Source organism: Odontesthes bonariensis, chromosome 3 (genome assembly GCF_027942865.1).
Source record: "Odontesthes bonariensis isolate fOdoBon6 chromosome 3, fOdoBon6.hap1, whole genome shotgun sequence".
NCBI classification, from domain to species: domain Eukaryota; kingdom Metazoa; phylum Chordata; class Actinopteri; order Atheriniformes; family Atherinopsidae; genus Odontesthes; species Odontesthes bonariensis.
The window spans coordinates 42133222-42160201 of record NC_134508.1 but is presented as its reverse complement, the minus strand read 5'-3'; the positions used below and the strand labels follow the sequence as shown (position 1 = coordinate 42160201).

At 42.5% G+C, this 26980-nt stretch overlaps 1 protein-coding gene across 1 annotated transcript in view; it reads left to right on the top strand.

The window, feature by feature from the left end:
* Nucleotides 1-2681: 2681 nt before the first annotated feature.
* serinc3 (serine incorporator 3) overlaps nt 2682-26980 on the top strand; it is a 48996-nt gene continuing 24697 nt past the window's right edge. Inside the window, exons 1-4 of the mRNA XM_075462283.1 lie at nt 2682-2843; nt 7998-8191; nt 21289-21368; nt 21465-21602. Of these exons, the coding sequence (XP_075318398.1) occupies nt 2682-2843; nt 7998-8191; nt 21289-21368; nt 21465-21602 (574 nt within the window). The remainder of the gene's footprint in view (nt 2844-7997; nt 8192-21288; nt 21369-21464; nt 21603-26980) is intronic.

The following is a 26980-nucleotide window of genomic DNA, read 5'->3' as shown; positions in this document are numbered from 1 at the left end:
CTCTCCTCTCAGTGTTTCCCGTTCACCTGGATCCTCTCTCGGACTCCTGCTGCCTTTAAATAAACCTTGTCTTCTACCCAAAGCTCCCAGTCTCAGCAGTGTCAGCTCGGCACTTGTCATGACAGCTATGGCAAAACTGACTGTGAGAGTGAACTGGGGACGTTTGGGGGAGGCCCCTAAATCTTCTAGCTGTGGCATGAAGACCACCAGTGCCTATTGTGGTGGTAATGGGAGGAACTTCTGGTGGATCAAGCTGAAGAGGGAGGCCTTTCGAACTTGATTGTCCTGGGGGTCACCTGAAGCAGGTGACAGGTACTGTACTGAGTAACTAAAAGGGCTGCAATGTTGGTGGTTGCTGAAGCTAAAACTCAGGCGGAGGAGGAAATCAGCAAGATTATAGAGAAGGACTAACTGGATGCTCATGGATGAGCGAGTTTGGTGTGGAAGAACTTGACTGGCCTGCACAGAACACCTTTGGGATAAATTAGAGCGGAGACTTGCGAGCCAGGCCTTCTAATCAAAAATCAGTGTTTGACCTCATAAATGTGCTTCTGGAAGATTGGTCAAAAAATCCCATAAACACACTCCTAAACCTTGTGAAAAGCTTGCCCAGAAGACTTGAAGCTGTTATAGCTGCAAAGGGTGGGCTGACGTCATATTAAACCCTATGGTTTAAGAATTCGATGTCACTTAAGTTCATAAAGGCAGATGAGCGAATACTTTTGGCAATAAAGTGTATGTTTTTTTCATTCATCTTGAACTGCCAGCCTCAAACATTGAATTTGTTGTCCAAGCTGAATGCTATACGTTTGAATACTCTGTTCTCAGATTACTGATGTTAACCCTTGTGGGGTCTTAACATTGTGTTTACTCCCTTTGTCCTATGGGTCAAAAATGACCCTCCCTACCAAAGCCCCAAAATAAAGCAACTTAATTGAATTTTAAATCTTAAAATCTATTTTGTATGATGAAACCACCTGTTATTCATCTATTCAACTCAATTCAATAAATTTTTTATCATGTATTTTTTGTTACACAATACAAAAAGACAATCACCAGTTTTCAGGATTACACTTTTTTTTATTACCACAAACCAACTGTCAGTTGGACCAACAGTTTTCTTGTTTTCTCAGTTTTCTTTTACATAATAAAAGTTTATTATTGCTATTATATAAATGTGAAGTAATTACTTCTGAATTAATTTTATTGAAAGGGAAAAAAACATTGAACTTTTTTCTGGTGTTTAAATGTTTTTATAATTCACGGGTCAAAAATGACCCATAAGACAATCTTTGTACCCTAGTGGTGTACAGCCCACATGGAAACATAAACAAAAATAAAGTACGACTTTTTCTCATGTCCCTTTATGAAAAGTCATAAAATTTCAAGTTGGAAAAAGATAGTTTACGGTACTTTTTTCTACAGCTAAACATGGTAGTGGCTCACGTTTGACCCGCAAGACAACAGGAGGGTTAAATATACAACATGAGAATACTACTCTGGTATTTCTGCCACAGGTGGTATCCAGGATTCCAGTTTATTTGACAATGAATTGGGACAAAGTCTACCATTCTATGACCAAATGCCTGATCCCGATCTGTTCTATACATACTTCTGGACTGAAGTTTGGTATGGGATGAATCTGTGAAGTTCTCCTTGGATTATAGCATGCTATAAATGGTAAATGGACTGTACTTGTATTGTGATTTTCTAGTCTAGCGGACCACTCAAAGTGCTTACACACAACATGTCACATTTACCCATTTACTCACACACTCATACAAGCACGTCTTAGTCTATATGGCCACACAGTGTTTCTTCAAAGCATTCACACACATTCATACACTGATGGACACATCGGTAGGTGATGTGGGGTTCAGTGTCTTGCCCAGGACTGCTCTTCCTCCTGAAATACAGCTGCCCATGTACATGATTGCATACTAGCTTGTTTAGCTTAATACAACATCCATTGATAAAACATATTACGCTCTCATCTAAAAGTTTTCATCTTCTCAGCCTTGGTATGAAACTCCTTTTTAAAATCTTATTCAGTTGATGTCTTTTATGAATTTCTTTCTTCATGGTAGCATGTCTTTGATGGCTCGAACCTTCTCAGGATCGACTTTCAAACCCTCATCTGTGAGAAGGTGTCCGATGGAAGGCACCTCCTGCTTTTCTTTTGTATAAATCTTTCCTAATCTATTTGAGCTACACATTGATATCTTGAGCAATTTATCCTTGCTGTTGTCACCCCCCAATGTCACACTTCTAATCTACCAATTCACTATCTATCCTCTCTGTCGCTCTACAGCTCTATAGCTTCAGATCTGTCCTGTCTGTCCTGGTAACTTTTAATGGTCCTTGATCTAACCAAACTCTTGTACAGCTAGCTTGGTGCATACACAGAAAAAGAGGGCTATTTTCTTTCTTGTAGACAGTTAGCTATTGCAGCCTGTGAACAGAGTTAGAGTTAAGGGTTAGGGTGTTGACACAACATGAAAGATTCTATCGTCTCAATATTTGAATACATTTGTATTGTATACACTTATCTACAGTACAAGAACTGTGTGTTTATTTCAAATGCATAGCCCTTAATACTATTTTTTTTAAACAGCTCTTTGCATTTGTCACTAGAATTTATTTTTCTTGTATGCACCATGTCATTTTCATTTCTCCCCCAGATGCCATCCCTCAGGAGCAGTGTTACCTGTCTAATTTGCAGCTCTTGTCTGAGGAGCAAAAACTCCAGAGTGACCAGAATAATCTACGCCATTGTCTTGCTGCTGGGTACCATTGTTGCCTGTATCATGCTGTCGCCAGGAGTGGAAAACCAACTCAAGAGGGTACAAGTTTAAGTTGTTTATCTGTTACTATCATGTAACAATGCAAGATTATAAATCATGTTATCTTATATCATACATATATTATGAGATTGCCTGTGCTAGTTAACCATGGAAATACAGTCAAACAGATATTTCTGCTCAGAGTAGGCTTTAATAATGCTATAGTTTTTTGCTGCAAACAGTCTTTTAATCTGTAGTCAAAGCACATGAATTGTCCAGAGAGATCTCAGTATAGGATGTCCTTGTTGAAGTTTTGAAGGAAAATTGAAAGAATAACCTGTTTTGTTAAAGTAGTACAGATATTATTCATAAAAAAGTACCATGAAACATGAGATAAAGATGTAGGAGATAGATCATGCCGCCTGATATTGCTAAGAGTTGCAATGCTAAAAACTTTTCAGAAGTAATAAATACAATTTAGCATCACAGCATACTGTGCACCCAACTACATTTCAACTCAATGACAGAAACCAGATAGCATTTTTGTACATATTAAAGGTACTATCAGATCTGGAGACATATAGTATACACATATATCTGTATACATACACACACACATATACCTATATATGTAGTCCTTTTCACATGTCACTACCACCACTAGGGAACAAGATCCCGAAATACTTAGTATACATAATGACTGCGTTACCCTTACTGTCCACCCATCAATAATTTGGCTACACGTTTGTTTTACTAAATTTAAATAGTACATTTCAATTATAAATTACTGAAATTCCTGCTTCTGAAGAGTGCAGACGTGTCTCTGCTTCCTCCTGCTGCTTACTGCTTTATTTACTTTTAAATCATTGTACTTTTGTCTATAAGTGTTGGATATCATTTTATTCTTTTTTCCTATTCTTTTAAGTGTATATTTGTAAACGGTATTAGCCCTCCTGTTTGCAAAGAGAATCGGACAGAATAATGTCTACTGACCCTGCAATATCAGTGAGCTGCACAGAGTGTGAGCGATAACACTCGCTCTCTGTGAGGATAACACAGCTCGAGAAGAGGATTGAAAGGTGGCAAGACATTAGTGCGAACGAGGAATTTATTGACTCTATTATAGCTCCTGTGGAGCCTGTGGAGCCTTCATGTGCCAAAGGACTAACTCAGATCTTTCTACGTGGGATAACAGCTGATGTGGAGCCTCACACTGCAGACCTGGCTGACACACTCACCTGGTTGTGTCCAAATGACACTGGAATATCTGGTGAAGCTCCCAATCCGGATGGTCCGACTGACATCTCGTACTGGAACAGTGTTGGTGCCAAATCAAAGTCATCAACCCCAGCCAGGACCTGGTCTCATGTTGTCTGTCGCAGAGATAAACCCAGCACTAAACCTAAACCTCCAGCACTCACTCCGCCACCTGAAGTCCCATTGCATAATAAATACAATCCGTTGACTCCAAATAGAATCTGTGATAATGAATGTAACGCAAAAATGAATAAAAACAAGAGAAATGGCCCCATAACTCAGCCAAGGGCTAACCAGATCATTAGGAGAAGCCCGAATCCCACAAACAAGGTGACATCTATGGAAGCAATTGACACCTCCACACAAAATGGAATAGATACCATTCTAATTGGGGACTCTATAACACAGCATGTCAGAATGGCAAAGACGGAAAATATAACTTTTTCTGATACATCAGTCGGGAAACTGACTATCTCGACTGATTTTAACCATTTTATGACCGGGGATTTTAACATTCACATAGATAATATGACGGATGGTAATGCCAAAGAATTTTCTTCTGTGCTGGACATATTTGGTTTGTGGCAACATGTAACAGAACCTACCCACCTTCGAGGTCACATTCTGGACCTGGTCATTTCTAAAGGTCTTGATATTTCTTCTGTTGTGGTCATTGATTTGTCTGACCATTTTTGTATTTTACTTGATTTATTGATCACTCAGAATGTTCAAACAACTAGCTTTTCAGTTGAGAAGAGGTACATTAATGAGAAAACAAGTGCTCAGTTTAGGGAGGCCATAGCTATGTTACCAATAATGAGCGCAGAGTCGGTTCAAGGACTGCTGGATCGTTTCAACTTGAACATTTTTAATGTAATGGAAGTTGTTGCACCGATAAGAATCAAGAGCACCTTGAGCAAACAGAAAACACCATGGAGAAACACCACTACGGTCAAAAACCTGAAAAGAGAATGCAGGAAAGCTTCAGATTCACTATGAGCTGTACAAAGAAAGCCTGCGTAGTTATAACAATGAGCTGTGCAAATCCAGACAGCTGCATTTATCTGAAATGATTAATAAGAATGTCAACAATTCTCGAACTCTGTTTGCTATGATTGGAAAAACTCACAAATCCTCCTAAACAGTCAAACCCAGACCTCCTCTCCACTGAGAAATGCAACGAATTTGCCAACGTTTTTAGCCAAAACAATCAAAACAATTAGACAAAACATTCACGCCAAACAGACAAACAAGAAACTAATCTGGGTCTAAAACCTAGAAATAACTCTGATGTTATGTCACAATTTTATATTGTTGATTTAAAAATCCTAGAGGTTCGGCATTGTCATGGTTTTAAATGCAGATTTGGCCCATATGCAGAACAAACTCAGGAGGTGGAAGCAGATTTGAAATGTTTATTGGAAAATAGAATGATGAAGAGGAATGGTCCAGGACTGGAAACTTTGGAACAGGTCTTCCAGGAGGAGTTGATGATTCACCGCCAGGGAGAGATGAGTGGGGTCTGAGAGATGGAAGCCGATGCTTGAATAATCCAAGGCAGGAGGCTGCTTGAAAGTTAGCGTCTGAATCCAGGAAGTAGTTGGTGGCACGAGATGGTGGTTAGACAAGGTGGCTTGGAGGGTGAGCAAGGTTCAATCGTAAGGAGGCTTCAGGAGGGCTTTTCCAGGACGCTGCCAGCGAGGAACCTCAGGAGGTGAGGCAAAATTGAAATCTTGAGGCACAGCATGATGACTTGAATAATGTTCTGATAATGGAAACAGAAGCACAAAGGTAACCTGGGAAGGAGCATAGGAAAACGTAAGGAAATCTCTGAGAGAAGGCCAGGAACCAAGAGAGTACAAGACATACCACGTTGGTTAACACACTGGCGACGAAGTGCTGGCAGCAGACTCCTTTTAAGCCTCTCCTTGATAGGTTTTGATGGGGAACACCAGTCACTCCCCAGCCACCGGAGTTCAGGCGCCACCTACCGGATAAAAGAAGAAGCAGCAGGCAAAACAAACAGAGGGAGAAAACTCCCAGACCCCAACAGGCATCTGAAATCAACAACTTGCACTCTGGACATAATACCATCCGACTTTTTAAAAACTGTTTTTACCTCAGTAGAAACTGATATCCTACAAATAGTTAACAGCTAACTGGCATCAGGCATTTTTCCCAAGTCACTAAAGACAGCTGCCATTGAGCCCCTCCTAAAGAAGAGAACTCTAGACGCCTCTATGATGAATAACTACAGACCTGTCTCTAACCTCTCTTTTATATCCAAGATTATTGAGAAAGTTGTATTTAACCAGCTCAACGACTTTCTGAATGAAAGTGGAAGACTTGATAACTTTCAATCAGGCTTCCGACATCATCACAGCATTGAAACAGTAGACTGAAACAGCTCTGGTTTCAGTCCTGGTTCTGTTAGACTTCAGCGCTGCGTTTGATACTGTAGATCACAGAATCCTTTTGCACAGGCTGGAAAACTGGGTTGGACTTTCTGGAGCGGTCCTTAACTGGTTCAGGTCCTACTTAGAAGGCCAGAAGTTATTTTGTTACAATTGGCAGCTATGAATCTGAGCAAGTGGCCATGACTTCTGGAGTCCCCCAGGGGTCAATTCTTGGACCTCTTCTGTTTAACTTGTATATGCTAACTTTGGGCCAGATATTGCAGAACTTTAACATCAATTATCACAGTTATGCAGACGATACACAACTTTATGTGTCTCTGTCACCGGACGACTGCAACCCAGCAGAGATACTGTGTCAGTGTCTGGAGGAAGTAAAAACCTGAATGAGAGAGAATATTCTACAATTAAATGAAGACAAAACTGAGATCATTCTGTTTGGGAGCAAAGAGAAGAGGGTCAGCATTGGTAAATATCTTGAGACTTGGGGCCTTACAATCACTGACCAAGTTCGTAACCTCGGAGTGTTGATAGACTCAAATCTGACTTTCAGCAGCCACATCAAAGCTGTCACCAAGGCAGCTTTTTACCATCTCAGAAACATCAACAGAATTAAAGGTTTCCTCTCCCAAAAAGATCAGGAGAAACTCATCCATACATTCATTTCCAGTAGACCGGATTACTGTAATGCTCTTTTAACTGGACTTCCCAAAAAGAGCATTAAACAGCTGCAGCTCATCCAGAACGCTGCTGCTAGAGTTTTAACCAGGACAAAGAGATCTGAAGATCAGTAGTTTTAAAATCTTTACACTGGCTTCCAGTCAGTCACAGAATAGATTTTAAAAGCCTGCTGATGGTTTACAAATCCCAGAACAGTTTAGGCCCAAAATACATCTGTGATATGTTCAGATAATATAAACCTAGCAGAGCTCTTAGATCCAAGGACTCAGGTCAGCTGGTCCAGTCCAGAGTCCAGACTAAACATGGAGAAGCAGCATTTAGCTGTTATGCTGCAAACAACTGGAACAAACTTTCACCAAATGTAGACATTTTTAAATCCAGGTTAAAAACATTTCTTTTCTCATGTGTCTATGCATGAAATCTGCACGGTATCTTTGAACTTATCTAGATTACTGCTTGTTTTTAAATTAATTTAAATTATTTTATTTGTTTCTCTTTATATTCTTTTATGTATTTTTAATGCTTCTTCCACTCCCTGTTGCAATGCTATTATTTTATGGTAAGCACTAAGCGGACGAAAATGGATGAGTGGATGGATGATGCATCTGTCCATATAGCCTGTCATTTGAAGCATTTAAAGACTTTAATTTCTTAATTTGAATATGTCACTGATGTTTAAAGTTTCCCTACGTTTGAACAACGTTTGAACAAAACTACGTTTGAAAGAAAAAGTGACAGTCCTACTGTGGACCAGCTGCTAAAGTATCATTCCGTTTACTTACACAATCTCATATTAAGTTAAGCTATTCATCATCTCAGTCTACTGTAAAGGTTAAATGGGACTTTGTGTGATATCTTGTAGATTCCAGGCTTCTGTGTGGATGGGCAAGACTCCTCTATTCCAGACCTTCAGGCTTATCTCAATTGTGAAATGTTTGTGGGCTATAAAGCAGTGTATCGAGTCTGCTTTGGCATGGGTATGTGGTTCCTTGGGTTTTCCATTCTTATGATGAACATCAAGACCAGCAGAGACCCCCGTGCTTCCATCCACCACGGGTAAGGACTGCAGTAGCATTAGAAACACATAAACACATTTATCAACATACAGCTTCAAAGCGTTAGATTCACTTCTGCACAGTTTTGAATGTAGAGAATAAGTATGGGTATATTGATGGACTGAGACACTGTGGTTAGAGAGGCAAAGGTCATTTGTCTACAAATCAGTTCACTGGCAACAATTTTAATAGATGTTTAAAGTCTGCTGTTAATAGTTGAGTGACCTTATTAGTTAATTAGATTCTACCTGCTATTAACCTCACAATATTTCAGCCTCAAATTGGTCCATGAAGGGCGCTTTCACACTAGGATAGTCTGAGAGACTCGGTTCAATTGGGCGGGTTTGCTTTTATACTGCACTTTTGAAAGCAGACCAAACTGTCTAGAAAACGTCACAAAGTTACAACAGCTGCTCGGTTGGAGGCGCTATTACCCGAAATGAGCACAGGCCAGGAAGGAAAAAAGCACGAGGAAGAAAAAAACCCAGCTGATTGATTTGCTCAGACCGAAAATCTTAATCTTCACTTCTGCCCAAAAGACATCTTCCAACTTTTTGCTTGTTTTGCTTCAGTTTCGTACTGTTGGCTTTGATTTTTCTTTCTATCCAAAATGCACTGCGCTCTACATCACTTCCTCTCTTTGGTTCACTGGATAATCTGTTTGCATTCCTACTGTAAGCAAACTGCACTAGGGTTTATTTGCAAGTGAACCCAGACCCACGTTTTCAGGCAGAGCAGAGTTCGCTTGTTTGGTCCGCACCAATGACCAATGTTCAGATAAGCTTTCACACCTGCCCCAATGAAGCCGAATATCTGACGAAAGATTCAAGATTCAAGAAGCTTTATTTATCCCAAGGGAAATTGCTGTGCAACAGTTACAATACAAAGTGGGAAAGTGATAAAAAGTAATAAAATAGAAATAAAATAAAGCTAACATAAAATAGCATAAGTAACTGAGTACAACACAATTAACAAATTAACAAAATTATCGTTTGTAGGTAAGTGTTAACTGAAGGTATATACAATATACAGCCCTGTGCAATGTGCAATTTTAGCAGCCTCACCTGGTGGAGAGGGTGAGTGTTGTTGTCAAGGATACTATGCAGTTTACGCAGCATCCTCCTCTCAGACACCACCAACAAAGAGTCCAGCTGGACCCCCAGGACGGAGCCAGCCTTCCTGATGATCTTGTTGATCTTGTTGGCATCTGTTGCCCTCACCTTGCTGCCCCAGCACACCAAACCAAAGAAGATGGCACAGACTACCACCGACTGGTAGAACATCCTCAGCATGATGTTACATATGTTTAATGACCGGAACTTCCTCAGGAAATAGAGCCAGCTCTGACCCTTCTTGTAAACAGCCTCCGTATTCTTGGTCCAGTCCAGTTTGTTGCCCAGGTGTACTCCAAGGTATTTGTAATCCTGGACCACCTCGACAGTCTCACCGTTGATGGAAATGGGTGTGGGGGCAGATTTCCTCCTGCAGAAATTCACCACCAGCTCCTTTGTCTTGGTGGTATTAACATGCAGATGGTTAATCTCACAACACCCGACGAAGGAATCCTCAACACCCCTGTACTCCTCCTCCTTCCCCTCACTGACACAGCCAGAGTCGTCCAAAAACTTCTGCAGGTGGCAGAAAAAACGAAAGAGAAACGAAAAAGAAAGAAACTCTCGTCCATTTAAAGCAGATCAAACAGCACATCCTATGTTTTAAAAGGTTTATGTCAAACTGTTTTTCTCTGGTAGGGCTTGGGGAGAATGTTTACTCTTTCTGTAGTTTGATGTAAACTTACAAGCTGAAAAAGACATTACTGTTCACTTGTGATTTTGAAACCAACCTTGCTGTAAAGAGCTGATCATTCCTGCAATCCCTGTAGCTTGAAAGGTCTTTAACCTCTTTTTTCCATTAGGAATATCCAAAGCCAAACTATTTCATATTTATGAGTAAAATAGATTGCATAAATGTTCAAATAACTTCAGAATGGCATGCCACAATCTGCTGAGGCTTCATAACTGATCTGCAAAATGATATAATAGAAATAGAAATAGAAAAATACTTTATCCATGCTCCAGTGGGGGAAATTCAAATTAGTCAAGTAGCTCATTTAAAAAAAAAAAATATTCTGCCTACAACAGAACCAGCCTCTGCAGCATCGCGTGGACATCGGGGGCAGTGCCTCTGGACTAGCAGATCGGGGTGGTGGTCCCCCTCTTTAAAAAGGGGGACCAGAGGGTGTGTTCCAACTATAGGGGGATCACACTCCTCAGCCTCCCTGGTAAGGTCTATTCGGGGGTACTGGAGAGGAGGATCCGCTGGATAGTCGAATCTCGCATTCAGGAGGTGCAGTGTGGTTTTCGTCCTGGCCGTGGAACAGTGGACCAGCTCTATACCCTCGGCAGGATCCTGGAGGGAGCATGGGAGTTTGCCCAACCGGTATACATGTGTTTTGTGGACTTGGAGAAGGTGTTCGACCATGTCCCTCGGGGACTCTTGTGGGGGGTGCTCCGGGAGTATGGAGTGCCGGACTCCTTGATAGGGGCTGTTCGGTCTCTGTATGACCGGTGTCAGAGTTTGGTCCGTATTGCCGACAGTAAGTTGAACATGTTTCCTGTGAGGGTTGGACTCCGTCAGGGCTGCCCTTTGTCACCGATTATGTTCATAATTTTTATGGACAGAATTTCTAGGCCCAGCCAGGGCGTTGAGGGGGTCCGTTTTGGCGACCTCAGAATCGGGTCTCTGCTTTTTGCGGACGATGCGGTTCTGTTGGCGTCGTCGGGCCGTGACCTTCAGCTCTCACTGGAGCGGTTCTCAGCCGAGTGTGAAGCGGCTGGGATGAGAATCAGCACCTCCAAATCTGAGACCATGGTCCTCGGCCGGAAAAGGGTGGAATGCCCTCTCCGGGTCGGGAATAAGATCCTTCCCCAAGTGGAGGAGTTCAAGTATCGAGTTAAGTTAACGAGTGAGGGACGAATGGAGCAGGAGATTGACAGACGGATCGGTGCGGCGTCTGCAGTGATGCAGGCTCTGCACCGGCCCGTCGTGGTGAAGAAGGAGCTGAGCCAGAAGGCGAAGCTCTCGATTTACCGGTCAATCTATGTTCCTACCCTCACCTATGGTCACGAGCTGTGGGTAGTGACCGAAAGAACGAGATCGCGAATACAAGCGGCTGAAATGAGTTTCCTCCGCAGGGTGTCTGGGCTCTCCCTTAGAGATAGGGTGAGAAGCTCGGTCATCCGGGAGGGGCTCGGAGCAGAACCGCTGCTCCTCCGCATCGAGAGGAGTCAGATGAGGTGGCTCGGGCATCTGGTTAGGATGCCTCCTGGACGCCTCCCTGGTGAGGTGTTCTGGGCCCGTCCCACTGGGAGGAGGCCCCGGGGAAGACCCAGGACACGTTGGAGAGACTATGTTTCTCGGCTGGCCTGGGAACGCCTCGGGGTCCCCCCAGAAGAGCTGGAGGAAGTGGCCGGGGACAGGGACGTCTGGGTTTCTCTGCTCAAGCTGCTGCCCCCGCGACCCGATCCCCGGACAAGTGGAAGATGATGGATGGATGGACATTTTATTTACATTTTAACAGGATACATTACACTGTGTTAATATGTAAAACAGAATAAATTGTAAACTGCAGTTCATGTTCAACAACAGTCCAAAGGATATTGTTATAACACCAGATGCTTTTAAAACTTTCTAGATCATCTGTGAGTTTGTAAAGACTAAATTCTAGCCTCAGTCTGCCATTGAACTTGAGCATACTCTCAATGTCACTGTATAGCACCTGGATCTCAAACCTCTCCATGGTTTTCCAGAGGAAATTGTGTTCAACGCGGTCACAAGCCTTTTCCTGGTCTAACGAAATGAGACCAGTATCGATGCCCAATGAGCTGGAAACCTCCAAAACATCCCAAATTAGGTAGACATTGTCTACCATAGACCTGCCAAGTACACAGTAGGTCTTATCCCGGTGGATGACCTGCTCCATAGCGTTTCTCAGCCTGTTCGCCAAGACCTTGGAAAGAATCTTGTAATCCGTGCACAGGAGGGACACAGGGTGTCAATTTTTTATGTCTCGCAGATTGACTTTTTTTGGCAGCAGGGTGACAGCAGCCCTGTGGCAGCACAGCGGCAGAGAACCCAAAGCCAAACTTTCATTAAAAACCTCTAAAACATCAGGTGCTAAAATATTCCAGAAGGCTTTGTTAAATTCAACACTCATCTATGCCGGGAGCCCTCCGTCCCTGCATGCTCTGCAGAGCAGCCTGTAGCTCCACCATTTGTAATGGCCGATGCAGCTGTGTATTAGTCTCCTTAGAGACCTGAGGTAGCTCACCACAGAACAACTCCAACAGTGCGTCATTCTCCTCATATGCATTTGCATAGAGGGATGAATAAAAATCCACAGCTTGCCTTCTTATTTCTTCAGTCTCTGTGAGCTCCTGCCCTGTGTCAGAGAGCAGAGAGTGGATTACCTTCTTCTGACCTCGCTTCTTCTCCAGGCCAAAGAAAAAGCTAAAGGGAGCATCCATCTCCGAGATGTTCAGGATCCGGGATCGGACCAGTGCACCCTTTACCTTTGTCTCCAGCAGGTTGGCCAGCACCATTTTTTTTAGATTTGAGGACTTCAATATATCCTCGATTTCCTGTGGAAGTGTTAATTGTCTGCAGTTCCACTATCTCAGTCTCCAAGCCTTTTATAGATCGACAGGCATCGCGTGTAACATTGAGAGTATACTGCTGACACAAGAGTTTTATCTCAGTTTTACCATGGTCCCACCACTGCCTGAGACATGTAAAATTATCTTTCCTACGTCTAAAAATGGCCCAAAAACAACTTAAAGCTTCTTTAAAACCTTTATCAAACGTTAAAATGCCAATACGCGCTCCTGGGTAAAAAGATTTTCATGACAACATAACATAAAACCAAAGAATGATCAGTAAAACCAACTGGCATGATGGTATAGCCCTTAAAAACATAAAAAATTATGTTTAAAACAATAAAAGCGATCAAGTCTGGCTGAGGAGATCCTATCTTCGGTTAGGCGTGACCATGTGTACTGTCTGCAGTGTGTGTGCATCCTTCTCCACACATCTGCGAGGCCGTGGGAGCAGACCAGCTGCTTTAGAGTGAGCTGGGAGGCTGGATGAGGCTCTGCATGATTACGGTCTAAAAACTTGTTTCCAGTACAATGAAAATCCCCACCCAAGAATAAAAATTCCTCCGAGCCACAGCAGTTCAGTCCATTGTTGATCTGATTAAAAAGGCTCTCCCTCTCCGCACCATTCGTTGGAGCATAAATGTTCACAAAAAACAGGGTGTGATGCTTAAATTTTGCTTTAACTAAAAAGCACCTATCTTTTACTATGTGCTCAGCCTCCAGAGATAACGGAGTGAATGTTCTGGAGAAAAGAAGTCCCACTCCCGCGTTCTGAGTGCTGTGATGGCTTAAAAACACTTGTCCTTCCCACTCTCTGTTCCAGTCTGCCTCATTGCTGTCATCACTATGGATTTCCTGTAAAAATAATACATCAATCTTTTTTCTCCGTGCTATGTCAAAAACCAGTGCTCTGTTTTTTGGCCTCCCTGCCTCCGTTGACATTTAACGTCCCCCTTAACCCCTTAACAGGCGGGCAATTTTTTGCCTGCAACGCATACCCAAAGTAAATTGAAAGCTGTACTTGAACTACTTGGAGTAGAGGGCTGGTCTCTTTTGAAAGAAAACACAACAGTCAGAATCTCGGTACGTGCTACTGTCACAGAGTAATATGAGCTTGAATACAGGGAAAGAGATGGATTTTTATGTCTGCCAAATTTTTCTTCCTAAATATGTGTCTTAAAAGTGACTTTAGCATAGGACTGTGGACTGAATAACACAATGGGACTACAGCCTGAAGTCTTACCTAGTCCCACTTCAAATTGGACTGTAATACAACAAAATCTGAGTATTTTGTACAGGTTTTTCTAAGGATAGGACCAGGTGTGCCAAAGCTGTGCCAAAGCTGTGCCATTTGGAGAGCCTTAGGAAAAAAGGCCGCCATTCCTGAACGCTTCAACATACAGTCATGATCTTGGGCTCTAATGAAAGGTTACACTTGGGACTGTCTTATCTCACATCCAGATCCTCTGTGAGAATTACTGACAAAGAGCAACGGAAGCACAAACACATTTTGTCTACAACCAGAGCTTTGTGCATACAAAAAAAGTCCAAACAAATAGTTTGTTCTAAATTAAATTAGTTTATATACATAAATAATGACATAGCAAACCATACTGAACAGTATTTACAATTTGTATTAACATTATTTGCTGTTGGCAACATGCTAATCATTGTAGCAGTCTCTGCCTGGCACAAAGCATAGGGGCACATCACATGTGGCACACTTGTAGCACACACTGTGTGTTGTGTCCTGAGCACTGTGCAGAGGTTTGTGATGACTGGCAAGAAATGGCCCAGGCTCAACTGAGGTGTTAGACCCCGTCTCTGCCAACTCCAAGGCTAAGGTCTCCCTGAATACCTTCTGGTGCAAAGGAACCTCACCTCTGCTTCTGCCACATTCTTTGTGCAAGATGCATACACAAAAGCAATGTCCATGAAGTGGAACAAGAAAGTCTACTTCTGTGTTTTGTGCAAGACCTTGAAGTATCTTATCAGGCCATCTGATAGGTCAACTCCCCACATGTACCTAAAAGGACAGTTGGTAAAACAAAAAAGGAAAAACCGTATCAAAATACACACAAATTATTACATTTCAAAAGGCAGGAACAATAAAGTATCTAACTATAAAGTATCTAACTATCCATCTATCTATAACTATAATAATATTAAGTAAAATAACAATAAAATATGAATAATACTCACTTGTCGACAGCACGTTTCCCTCTTCAGATGCTTCGTGCAGTCATTATTACTGTCCCCGTCTGACGTCAGATGCATCACTGTCCCGGTGTAAACAAACCTCCGAGGCTTCCTCCTTACTGTATTTTGTTTTTACGTCCGTTTAGCCATGTTGTAGAAAAATAAACGAATAAACTGCAGAATATGAAATTACGCACGACGATGCGTAATTTGCAACTCAAAAAGCTAGACTATTTCTCTGTGACGCTTTTTACGCGTTACATTTTCCATATATGGAAGAAGAGACAACCCCTCAACCTGAATACCAATTTTTTTTTTTTCAGAATTTCATGAACTATTCAATGCGCCACTTCAAAGTAAAATCCGCCGAAACTGGTTCAAGCCGCACACATAAGAATAGGGGCAGATACTTTTGACGCATCAGTGAGTAATTGACTATTGTGCCCCAGCAGACAGGGTAAACAGTCATCTATTGGAGCAAGTCAGATGTCATTCAAAAGCTAAAAGACCAGAGCTGTTTTGGTATTACGTTGGGGCTAATACATGCATGCTAACTGAAGTTATGATCAAGAATGTGCGGAAAAATATGCGTCTGACAGAAATTCTGAAAGTTTTCCGCCGCAGACTTTGCGGGCAAAAGACTTGTTGTAGACTAACTACTTTACTTGAGCACATTTACTGGACCCTTGCCAACGTATCAGGACCGTTTCTGTTGGAGTTTTATCTTTTCTTAGAATACTGTGAGGCTTTATAAGTGACTTTGACACTTTTGTATTTGCGACTGGTTTTACATAAGTGATTATTGTGTCCACAGTTCTGATTGTATCTTGGATTGCCATACATCATTGGAATCGCAAGACCCTTAGCTTTCCAACGGTATATAACATATTTAGGTACATATAAAGGGGGGCTGAGGAAAACCCCAGATTTGCCCTGAAGTATGCAACGTCCCGCCGGCGGGACATAAAAACGTTAAGGGGTTCAATTGTTCATGGTGAAGAGAATGTTAAAAACAAAGACAGTAAAATAGAGAAGTAAAACCAATTCTAAAACCTTCATCATTAAAGCCCGATTTGACTTCTCACCTTAATCATTTGTTGTCTGAGCCTGTATATCTCTCGATCAGTGAGGCCTGAAGTTGCTTTGTGCTTAATAATATGTCTTGCTGAGTTGTGAAACATGAGCAAGTCTGGAAAAGGTTGCTCCAGATGCAGGCCCTTCATGCCTTTGGTCTGTTGCAGGAAGGTTTGAACATCTCAGCAGGATACAGTTCACTTTCCTGACTGCCGGTTATCTGACTGTGAGACAGCTCACTGCAGTCAGACACACCGCCTTCGCTGTCGCTGCTGCCTGCGTCAGTCACTCGAGCCTCCAGCCGACCGGTTTTACAGCCCCCCACAAACCTCCCCACAATTTTACGCTTGCTGCCACGCTTTGCAGGAATAGAGTTCTCCCCAGACTCACAGGTCTCCATAAATCCAGCTTCAGCAGCTAAAGCATCTTTACACGCTGTCTCAGGTAATACACTCTTCATCTTACCTCTAACCTCACCCGTCTTACTCACCTCACCTCTCTTACTCACCTCACCTCCAACCTCACCTGTCTTACGCACCTCACCTCTCTTACTCACCTCACCTCTAACCTCAACTGTCTTACTTACCTCACCTCTAACCTCACCTGTCTTACTTACCTCACCTCTAACCTCACCTGTCTTATTTACCTCACCTCTAACCTCACCTGTCTTACTTACCTCACCTCTAACCTCACCTGTCTTACTTACCTCACCTCTAACCTCACCTCTAACCTCACCTGTCTTACTTACCTCACCTCTAACGTCACCTCTAACCTCACCTGTCTTACTTACCTCACCTCTAACCTCATCTGTCATACTTACCTCACCTCTAACCTCACCTGTCTTACTTACCTCACCTGTCTTACTTACCTCACCTCTAACCTCACCTGTCTTACTTACCTCACCTCTAACCTCACCTGTCTTATTTACCTCACCTCTAACCTCACCTGTCTTACTTACCTCACCTCTAACGTCACCTCTAACCTCACCTGTCTTACTTACCTCACCTCTAACGTCACCTCTAACCTCACCTGTCTTACTTACCTCACCTCTAACCTCATCTGTCATACTTACCTCACCTCTAACCTCACCTGTCTTACTCACCTCACCTCTAACCTCACCTGTCTTACTTACCTCACCTACAAACTCACCTGTCTTACTTACCTCACCTCTAATCTCACCTGTCTTACTCACCTCACCTCGAACCTCACCTGTCTTACTTACCTCACCTCTAACCTCACATCTAACCTCACCTCTATCCTCACCTCTATCCTCACCTGTCTTACTCATCTCACCTCTAACCTCACCTGTCTTACTTACCTCACCTCTAACCTCACCTGTCTTACTCACTTCACCTCTAACCTCACCTGTCTTACTTACCTCACCTCTAACCTCACCTGTTTTACTCACCTCACCTCTAACCTCACCTGTCTTACTTACCTCACCTCCAACCTCACCTCTAACCTCACCTCTATCCTCACCTGTCTTACTCACCTCACCTCTAACCTCACCTGTCTTACACACCTCACCTCTAACCTCACCTGTCTTACTTACCTCACCTCTAACCTCACCTGTTTTACTCACCTCACCTCGAACCTCACCTGTCTTACTTACCTCACCTCTAACCTCACATCTAACCTCACCTCTATCCTCACCTGTCTTATTCACCTCACCTCTAACCTCACCTGTCTTACTCACTTCACCTCTAACCTCACCTGTCTTACTCACTTCACCTCAAACCTCACCTGTCTTACTTACCTCACCTCTAACCTCACCTGTTTTACTCACCTCACCTCTAACCTCACCTGTCTTACTTACCTCACCTCTAACCTCACCTCTAACCTCACCTCTATCCTCACCTGTCTTACTCACCTCACCTCTAACCTCACCTGTCTTACGCACCTCACCTCTATCCTAACCTGTTTTACTTACCTCACCTACAAACTCACCTGTCTTACTTACCTCACATCTAACCTCACCTCTAATCTCACCTGTCTTACTCACCTCACCTCGAACCTCACCTGTCTTACTTACCTCACCTCTAACCTCACCTCTATCCTCACCTGTCTTACTCACCTCACCTCTAACCTCACCTGTCTTACTTACCTCACCTCTAACCTCACCTGTCTTACTCACTTCACCTCTAACCTCACCTGTCTTACTTACCTCACCTCTAACCTCACCTGTCTTACTTACCTCACCTCTAACCTCACCTGTCTTACTTACCTCACCTCTAACCTCACCTGTCTTACTCACCTCACCTCTAACCTCACCTGTCTTACTCACCTCACCTCTAACCTCACCTGTCATACTTACCTCACCTCTAACCTCACCTGTCTTACTTACCTCACCTCTAACCTCACCTGTCTTACGCACCTCACCTCTAACCTCACCCGTCTACTCACCTCACTTCTAACCTCACCTGTTTTACTCACCTCACCTGTCTTACTCACCTCACCTGTCTTACGCACCTCACCTCTAACCTCACCTGTCTTACTCACCTCACCTGTCTTACGCACCTCACCTCTAACCTCACCTGTCTTACTTACCTCACCTCTAACCTCACCTGTCTTACTCACCTCACCTGTCTTACGCACCTCACCTCTAACCTCACCCGTCTACTCACCTCACTTCTAACCTCACCTGTTTTACTCACCTCACCTCTAACCTCACCTGTCTTACTCACCTCACCTCTAACCTCACCTGTCTTACGCACCTCACCTCTAACCTCACCGGTCTACTCACCTCACCTCCAACCTCACCTGTCTTACTTACCTCACCTCTAGCCTCACCTGTCTTACGCACCTCACCTCTAACCTCACCTGTCTCACTGGTCACCTCACCCAGCTCTCTTCCTTCACCTGCCTCACTCTCCCTCTCGCTGCTCACCTCCTGACGGCTCTGTGTGTGTCTTACCGGATGCTCAGCCACCCCTCTATCCAAGCCAGAGGTGTGAGCGTCACCCTCCCGCCCCGCGGCACCAGGAACTCGCCCTTGCGCACAAGGAGCGGGCCGTCCGACAGCTGCGGCTCCGCTTGAGCCCGTCGGAGCCGGACTGGCACGGTTGGGAGAAGCCTTAATGAGATGACCCTCCACACCACAGCCAAAACACTTCATGACAGAAGAGGGGGCAAACAACGTGTCGTCAAAACCATATACACACACAATAAACCGTAAATTTAACTCCCCTTACTTATCATTCAATATCATGAGGAGCTGTCTGCGATGAGACACCACATGTGTCAGCAGCAGAGATTTACACCCTGACAGCACCTTTTTCAGCGGTCATACGACTTTTCCATGCCTGGAAAGCTCTTTGATGAGAAAATCATCGCTAATGAACGGGGGCACGTTGGAGATCCCATTCACAGTGATGCACGTTTCAACCAGCACCTTCATCTGTTCTACCTTCTCCACAAACAACAACACAGCTTTGTTCATATGGGCAGCAGACTTCACAGAGCTGTGCACGATCACCTGCCCCACGGCCAGCGCCACCTCCTCCCCGCTGCACAAAGAGCCGGCACCAACACTGATGCCATGCTTCCGGGACAGCATGGAGAAGCCACCAGACGCAACAAAACGACAAAAGACCTCAATTAAACTCGCAACACACTACACAAAGTATTCAAAACCAACACAACTAATGAAACATTGAACAAAGTAAGACAAGGATAGAGAAAAAAGATAAGAAAACCACTTTTACTCTCAGCCTTTCTCTCAGCTCTTCCACTTCCACAGCACTGAGAGGGTCCAGCCTTTTGCCTACAACAGAACCAGCCTTTTTCACCAGTTTGTCCAGGCACCTACAGTTTTGTCTGTAGTGCAACTCCCCCAGCAGACAGCAGCATAGAACAGTGCACTCTCAATGATAGTGTGATAAAACATGCACATCATATCACTGCAGACATTGAAGGACCTGAGCCGTCTCAGGAAAAAGAGACGGCTCTGGCCCCTCCTGTACACTGCATCTATGTTGGCAGACCACTCCAGTTTATTATCCAGCACCACGCACAAGTATTTGCAGGTCTGAACAGTCTCTATCTCCCCTCCATCAATGCAGACTGACTGGTATGGGGTTTTAGATCTCCTGAAGTCCACCACCAGCTCTTTGGTTTTGTTAGTGTTCAGGAGCAGACAGTTCTTTTTGGTCCAGCCATTGAAGGATTCCACAAGGTCCCTGTACTTCTCCTGTCCACCTGTCCAGAATATACAAAAACAAGAAGAAAAATTCCAATAAAACATGCAGTTTGAATGCAGTAGCCTGGGCAGCTGGATACGTGCTATAAGCCAAACTAGTTATTTTTATTTCTTATTTCCATTACAGTTTAATTCCACCATTCCTCCACTGAATAAACTGAATTTATATGAATTCTTGAAATACTCAATACCTCATGGCAGCTTTTCTTCTGCAGTTTTCATGAAATTTTATACAATATCTATTAAATTTACTATCAATAAAGCAGGAAATAAGTATTTTGAAGGCGGAACAACTTAGTAATTGATGGGAAACACTAGTGACTCTTGTGCAACCGTACTCCTCGGTACATCTCATGCACTCCTCACTCCATCTTGCACACCCACCACTTTCCATTTCACGCACCTGCACTTCTCGTTCCATAAGGTGCATTCCTATTCCATCTTGTACACAGATCATTTTGTCTGGTGCCTCTCCAGTTCCATCTCGCAGCCGTAAGTGCATTCCTTCAGGCAGCTTTTTTGTTTGCTGTGGCGCTTCATAGAGGAGTGAATTGTCTGAAAACAACACTAACTATCCCCCACAGAGGGGGTAGACAAAACAAAAGCCCAAGAGTCGTGGAGCCTAAAAGGGAAATCCCAAGTAGAGATTTTTAAATTACATAAAAAAATTAGAATTATATTATATTAAATTATAATACGTGAAATGAAACAGAAGATAATTCACACCTTTGAAATGGAAATCCTACCTACTGTAGTAGTGCTAACTGAGCACTTGATAAATTCAGCAACCACGTGCCTGTATTGACATGTACAGTATTTGCATTAAACCTTGTATCTTTTTTGGACTTTTGAGAGTCTCTGTTGTTTTGATGATGCAATTCTTCAAGTAGAGAAATATGCAATAACTGACATATTATTATTGGCTAAAGGAGATTTTGTGAGTTATGTTAAAAAAAAAAAATTTGCTTTCAGATTTTGGTTCTTTAAGTTTGTTGCATTGGCGGCAGTTACAGTTGGTGCCTTTCACATTCCAGATGGACCTTTCACCCATAGTAAGAGATTTATATTTTAAATTCTTGGTTATTCAGATCATGATATACATGACAGAACACTAATTAAATGACCCATGTGGTCGTGTGTTGTCACAGCATGTTTTGTCATAGGCTCCTGTGGAGCTTTCTTTTTCATTCTGATCCAGCTGGTGCTGCTTGTGGACTTTGTTCATTCCTGGAATCAGTCCTGGGTGGAAAAGATGGAAAATGGCAACTCCACAGGCTGGTATGCAGGTGAGTGACTCAAGCTGTGCCCAAGTCATAGTCATGTGAGAAGGAGAGTACAACTCTGTTTTTATTGTAAGATTTTACATATTTGGACATAAAAAAAATAATAATTCAACCTTGACCGAACAACAACACATGACAGATTACATGCTTTCGCTCAAAGCCAAAATGCAGAAGTTGTGTGTGTAAAAAATAAGTACACCCTTACTGTTTCCATATGAATGAAGTCCTCAGTAACACTTGGGTACATCTGACAGTATCCCCTTGTGTCAGAAAAATAACTAGCAGATTGAAAAAAGAGGAACAAAAGAAACAACACTCAGCAACTAGTGCCAATATGGCTATGCCAACAACAATGCTAGTGGACAACATGGTATCACTCTTGGCAAAGTTCAACACAGAAATGTCTAAACAGAGTAATATTTTAGATCATCAACAATGTATTCTTCTCCTGAAATCATTTTCAATCAATACTTCCAAGCAGGATATACAAGCTACAGAGCTGAGGCTAATTGTCATAGTCAAGGATGATGCAAATCTGAGAGCTAAACTGCACTTGCACTCCCTAACTAAAGCCTGGAGAACGACCCCAAATCCACAGCAATTTGAAGTGGAAACAGTGCTTTTGAATTATTCAGCATGAGAGGATCCAGAAAATACAAGTAGATACCTCAACAATTTCCCATGAATTAATACAACTGTTGGGGACACCACCAACTGAAGTCATACATCTGTAAAGGAAACTGGACTTGAATCTGAAAGTCCATGGCTTCCTTTCCAGGTAGCTGCACTCCCGATCCACTTAGTAAAACCCCCTAAGACTGCTTGCCCACTCTCTATACCTGCCGCACCTCTGAGGACAGAGGTCAAACAGCTCCTTCTCCTGCTGCCCCTTTCCATCCTCCATGCCTGTCTCCATGAGACGGGACAACCAAGGCTCTGCTCAATTTGCTCTCACAGCCTAGAGAATTAGAGTGACCTGCATTTGGCCCTGATCCCTCTCTGTCACTCTCTCTTGGAGCACAGAAAGCCTGCATGGATCCCTTCTCAGCTGGCCAAGCCAAGGCGAGTGTACAACTGAGAATCCACGTGGAGATGACGTAAAGTTAGCTTGAGCACTAACTCCAACAGGAGCAGAAGAACCTCTCTTCTGGAGAGAACAAGAGATTTACACCAAAGGGTGGACCATAACTGGAGACAGGACAGCCTTCAGTCCTTTTCTTCAAGGACTGAACAGTTCCAAGGACTGTGGTAACAACAATTAGCGTCAGTGCCACATGGCTAAGCATAGGACATCCTTTGCATTGTATAGACTTGTCTTTTCTAAGGTTTTGTAGTGATAATGTTTTGACAGTAAGGTTAATTTGAGTCGAGTTGATGTAAGTGGTGATCTTGCATGCAGACTAACCATCCTCATTTTCTTTAACCTGGCATCGTAACATTAGTCACGCACACTAACATAAGTAATTGTTAACCAGAACTGGACACCCAGACAGGGATTTGAACATCCTACCCTGCATGGTCTTTCTGTCGTGGTGTTTCATTTTTGCTGTTCGTTTTTACGTGCTCGCAAACGTGCTTACACAAAGACCAGAGATCTCCAGGTAAAATGTGGGCTACACATCATTCATTGTTGTGGCTTCTCTGCCTAACACATGACTTACTGAGCACATGGTCACAGCCACCATCTTTTGGCCTCACAATTACATGATCAAGGCTGCCATTTTGTCTCAGGGTCCTTCCCTCTTCTCCAATACACATATCCACACACACTAATGGCCTATCTCCCATGAATGATTTAATCATTGTGCCAACTTTGATCAATTCTGTTGTACAATTTTAAAAGAGAAGTAATTTGTGATTTGTGTATGTTCTGTCCAATAATTCATGATTCTGGGTTTTAGTTATTAGCTTCTGACTTTCATCAGTAGTAGAGTGCAAAATATGATGAGTGTGAATTCATTCATTAATGATGATAAGCAGTGGTTGGCTAATAAGGAGATACATAAACCTGAAAATAACACTGATTGTGGTGAGAACTAAATAAACCCCAATGACAGTATTTCCAATGTTGAAACAAATGCTTCTGGTAAAAAATCAAATCAGAAAAGTCATGCCAGTTCTAGAAGCAGTAAATCTGGCATCTTGACTGCATCAGCACGTGGTAAGGAGGAGGCAGAGAGAACAGCACTTAAAGTGCACGCTGCAGCATTAAAGCAAAGGCTTGAGTTTAACATGGAAATGGCCATATCAGCTGTTAAAATGGCAGTATTATCACCAGCCTCTACTTAGGTTCTATCAAAACTTAATCAATTGGAATGGAATGAAATGTGAAACAGGTTAAAGGAAACTCTGTTATTCTCAATCCACATGAGTATACTAACCAACATTTGTGGACTCACATAAGCCACCACTTATACAGCAACAAAATCAACAGCATGCATGTTAGAACTCAACACAAGCTATCAATGAGGAAGTTCAGCTGAATAAAGCAACAAAGCACGCAAAAAGGAGTAAAGAAATTGGACTCTCGTGTTTAATGAACGAATTCACTCAATCACAGCTCCCTATTCAAGAAATAGATGCAACATCTGCTTTTTGTCGTTTATTTCAAAGGCAAAATTATATATCTGCATTGCTAATATAACAACAAACCTCTCATTTAAGAGAAATTCCAATCTTTGATGGAGTTTCTCTGCAATACTGAAAATGTATCAATGCCTTTGAACATTGTGTGGTAAAAGAATGAAAGCAATAGGATATTGTTTAATACTTCCAGGACAGGTACACCAGAGGGCAGCATAAAGAGCTAGTTCAGTTCAGTTCAGTTCAGTCATTTCATTGTCGCTGATAGGAAACTTAGATTTTTAAGCTAGTGTGTAGCTACCACCCTGTTGCTACAGTTAACAGCATCTTGAATCTTAATACATCATTCCTCTCTAAATCCAGCTGACAAAGCCTCAAGAGGATTTACAGTGGATAATTTGTTGACAAATAGGAGATGGATTGAGAGACCTAAATTTCTATGGAAAACAGAGGAAGAGTGGCCAACTGACAACTTGAATCATGGCATTGTTGCTCCCAGATTTGCCCTCTTTAGGATTTTCAAACACGAGTTATAATTACATGGACATGATTTATGGAAGTTTGTAATGTGTGTGTGTGTATATATTGCTGATGAATTTAATGGCTTAAATATAATAAATATTATTTTCATTTAATTGTTTATGCCCTCCCACCATCAAAAATTAGGGGCCTGTGTGTTGAAGCCACAATGATATATTTGTTTGGATTCATGATCAAGTTGTAAAACTTAAGTTGAACGCCCACCACCCGTTTTACGGGCATCTGCCTTCTTTCTGTTGGCTCAGTAGAAGTCTGTGTTAGTTTAAATAGGCTTAAGTATTTAACAGAACATGATATAGATGAGAACACATTTATGTGTGTGAAAACAGCATTATGTTGGGGATAAAATAACTGCACAGTCAAATAGCCACTTAATATTTACTTTACAGTATAAAACATGATCAAAATGAGGTACCTCCATGCCGAGGTCTCACCTGTTTGAACAATGTTTTTATATTTCATCTAAAAAACTGCTGCCAAGAGCGCTTCTCCTCTGCGGGATTGCACCTTAATGAAATAAATGAATGGGTTACCATTAAAGCAGTTTTCCCCCGTAATATTATTGTGATTGCAAAGGTCTACATTTAAACTTACGCTTTTGTAGCTGCAGCGGTGCACTTATTTCTAAAAACGTGTTGGAACTCGCCATATGAGCACATTAAGATTTCCAATTCGAGGTTGGTGAAAAACGTAGCCGCTCCTCTTCCCCGTTGCCATGGTGACTCGTCGAATAAGGGCTCCATTGATGCTGGCTTTTTAAAGTTGTGGCGCACACGCAAAACTCAAGGTGAACCTACTCAGAGTTGATTAAACTCACTCAACTCAGCGTTTCTGGAACCGAAAACTAGAAAAGTAGATCAACTCAGAGTTCAGGAATAGACTCAGAGTTTGTTGAACCTGCTTTGTGAAACGGACCCCAGGTGTGAATGAAGCTAAGGTTTAACAGTTTTTGATCATGTTTGACCGGACTCACTAACATATCCAATATATGTTATGGCGCTTTTCCACCAGCTCGCTTCGGCTCGCTTCGGTCCCCTTTTGCAAATATGCATTTCTACGTATAAAACATCCCACAAAAAAAAGAAAACACAGCCAATGCATTTTCAATTAAAGCTGGCATGCATGTCCTTGACTTTCTTCATGTTGTATTTGTAGTTTGTTGTTGTAATCACAGTAAGATGAGCATGGTTTTTGTGCTGGTTTTTGCCCTTTTTTAATTAAAAACCGATCCATTGTGCCTGCATCTCGCACTGGCTAAAGGAGCTAGCGTGCACTGCGGTCAAGTGTGACGGTGGTTTATGCGGGCTGCGTTGCCAGGTTTAACAGTGCCCCATTTAGGAAACACCATTAAGCCTTAATTAATACTTAATAAAAATACTTAATACTGTGCAGTATTCGCTGTATGGTATTTGAAAAAATGTATTGGTACCATATTGTTATAAGCTACTATGCGAGTGCGAGCCACCAATTAAAGCTTGAGGAGCCGCGCAATGAGTATCTCTGGTCTACACAGTGGTAGAGGGTGATGATTTGTGCTTCTTTTTCAGCCATGGGACCTGGGCACCTTTAAAATATTCTACAGTCAAATGTAAGGCCATCTGTCTGTTGGCTAAAGCTTAGCTGTGTGTGGTGGTTGTTGCTCAGTAAGTAAAGTAGACATCTTTCAACTAGATAAAGCTGTTCCTGCGAAACAGCAGTGAGAATGCTGATAAGCTGAATGGGGACACCTGACAATGATAAAAAAGTGGAAAAACTTTAAATTGCTGAAAAACCAGTCGCTGAAGTCTTGGTTGAAGGAATTTGAAGTTGAAATGACAATAGTGGAATGATTTAAACCTATTGGAAAAAGTCTGAGTTGAAGAAGTTGAAAGGTTAAAAACAACAGAAGGATTTAAAGTGATAGTTCGGAGTAGATTCACCCTAGGGTCATTTGAACCGTGACATCCAGCCAAGTAGCCCACCCGAAGTTTTTCTGATATTGGCTGAACATCAGCCGAGTTACTGAGTTATTCCGCATAGCTTAGTACAAGCGCTAATGGAACCTGGCAGTATCTCCAAAATTACCACACTAAAATCAAATGCCATGACACCAAACTTCTACAGTAGTACAAATATGGTCTGCTGCAAGGCTGCTCAATTTCTCCATTGATAAAATAAATTCACAACTCTACAACATAAAAATCATGTAGAATATAGCATATACTTTGTTGTCTACAGTAGTAGATCAACCCTCATCTTACATTGAAGCTCCCAGATCA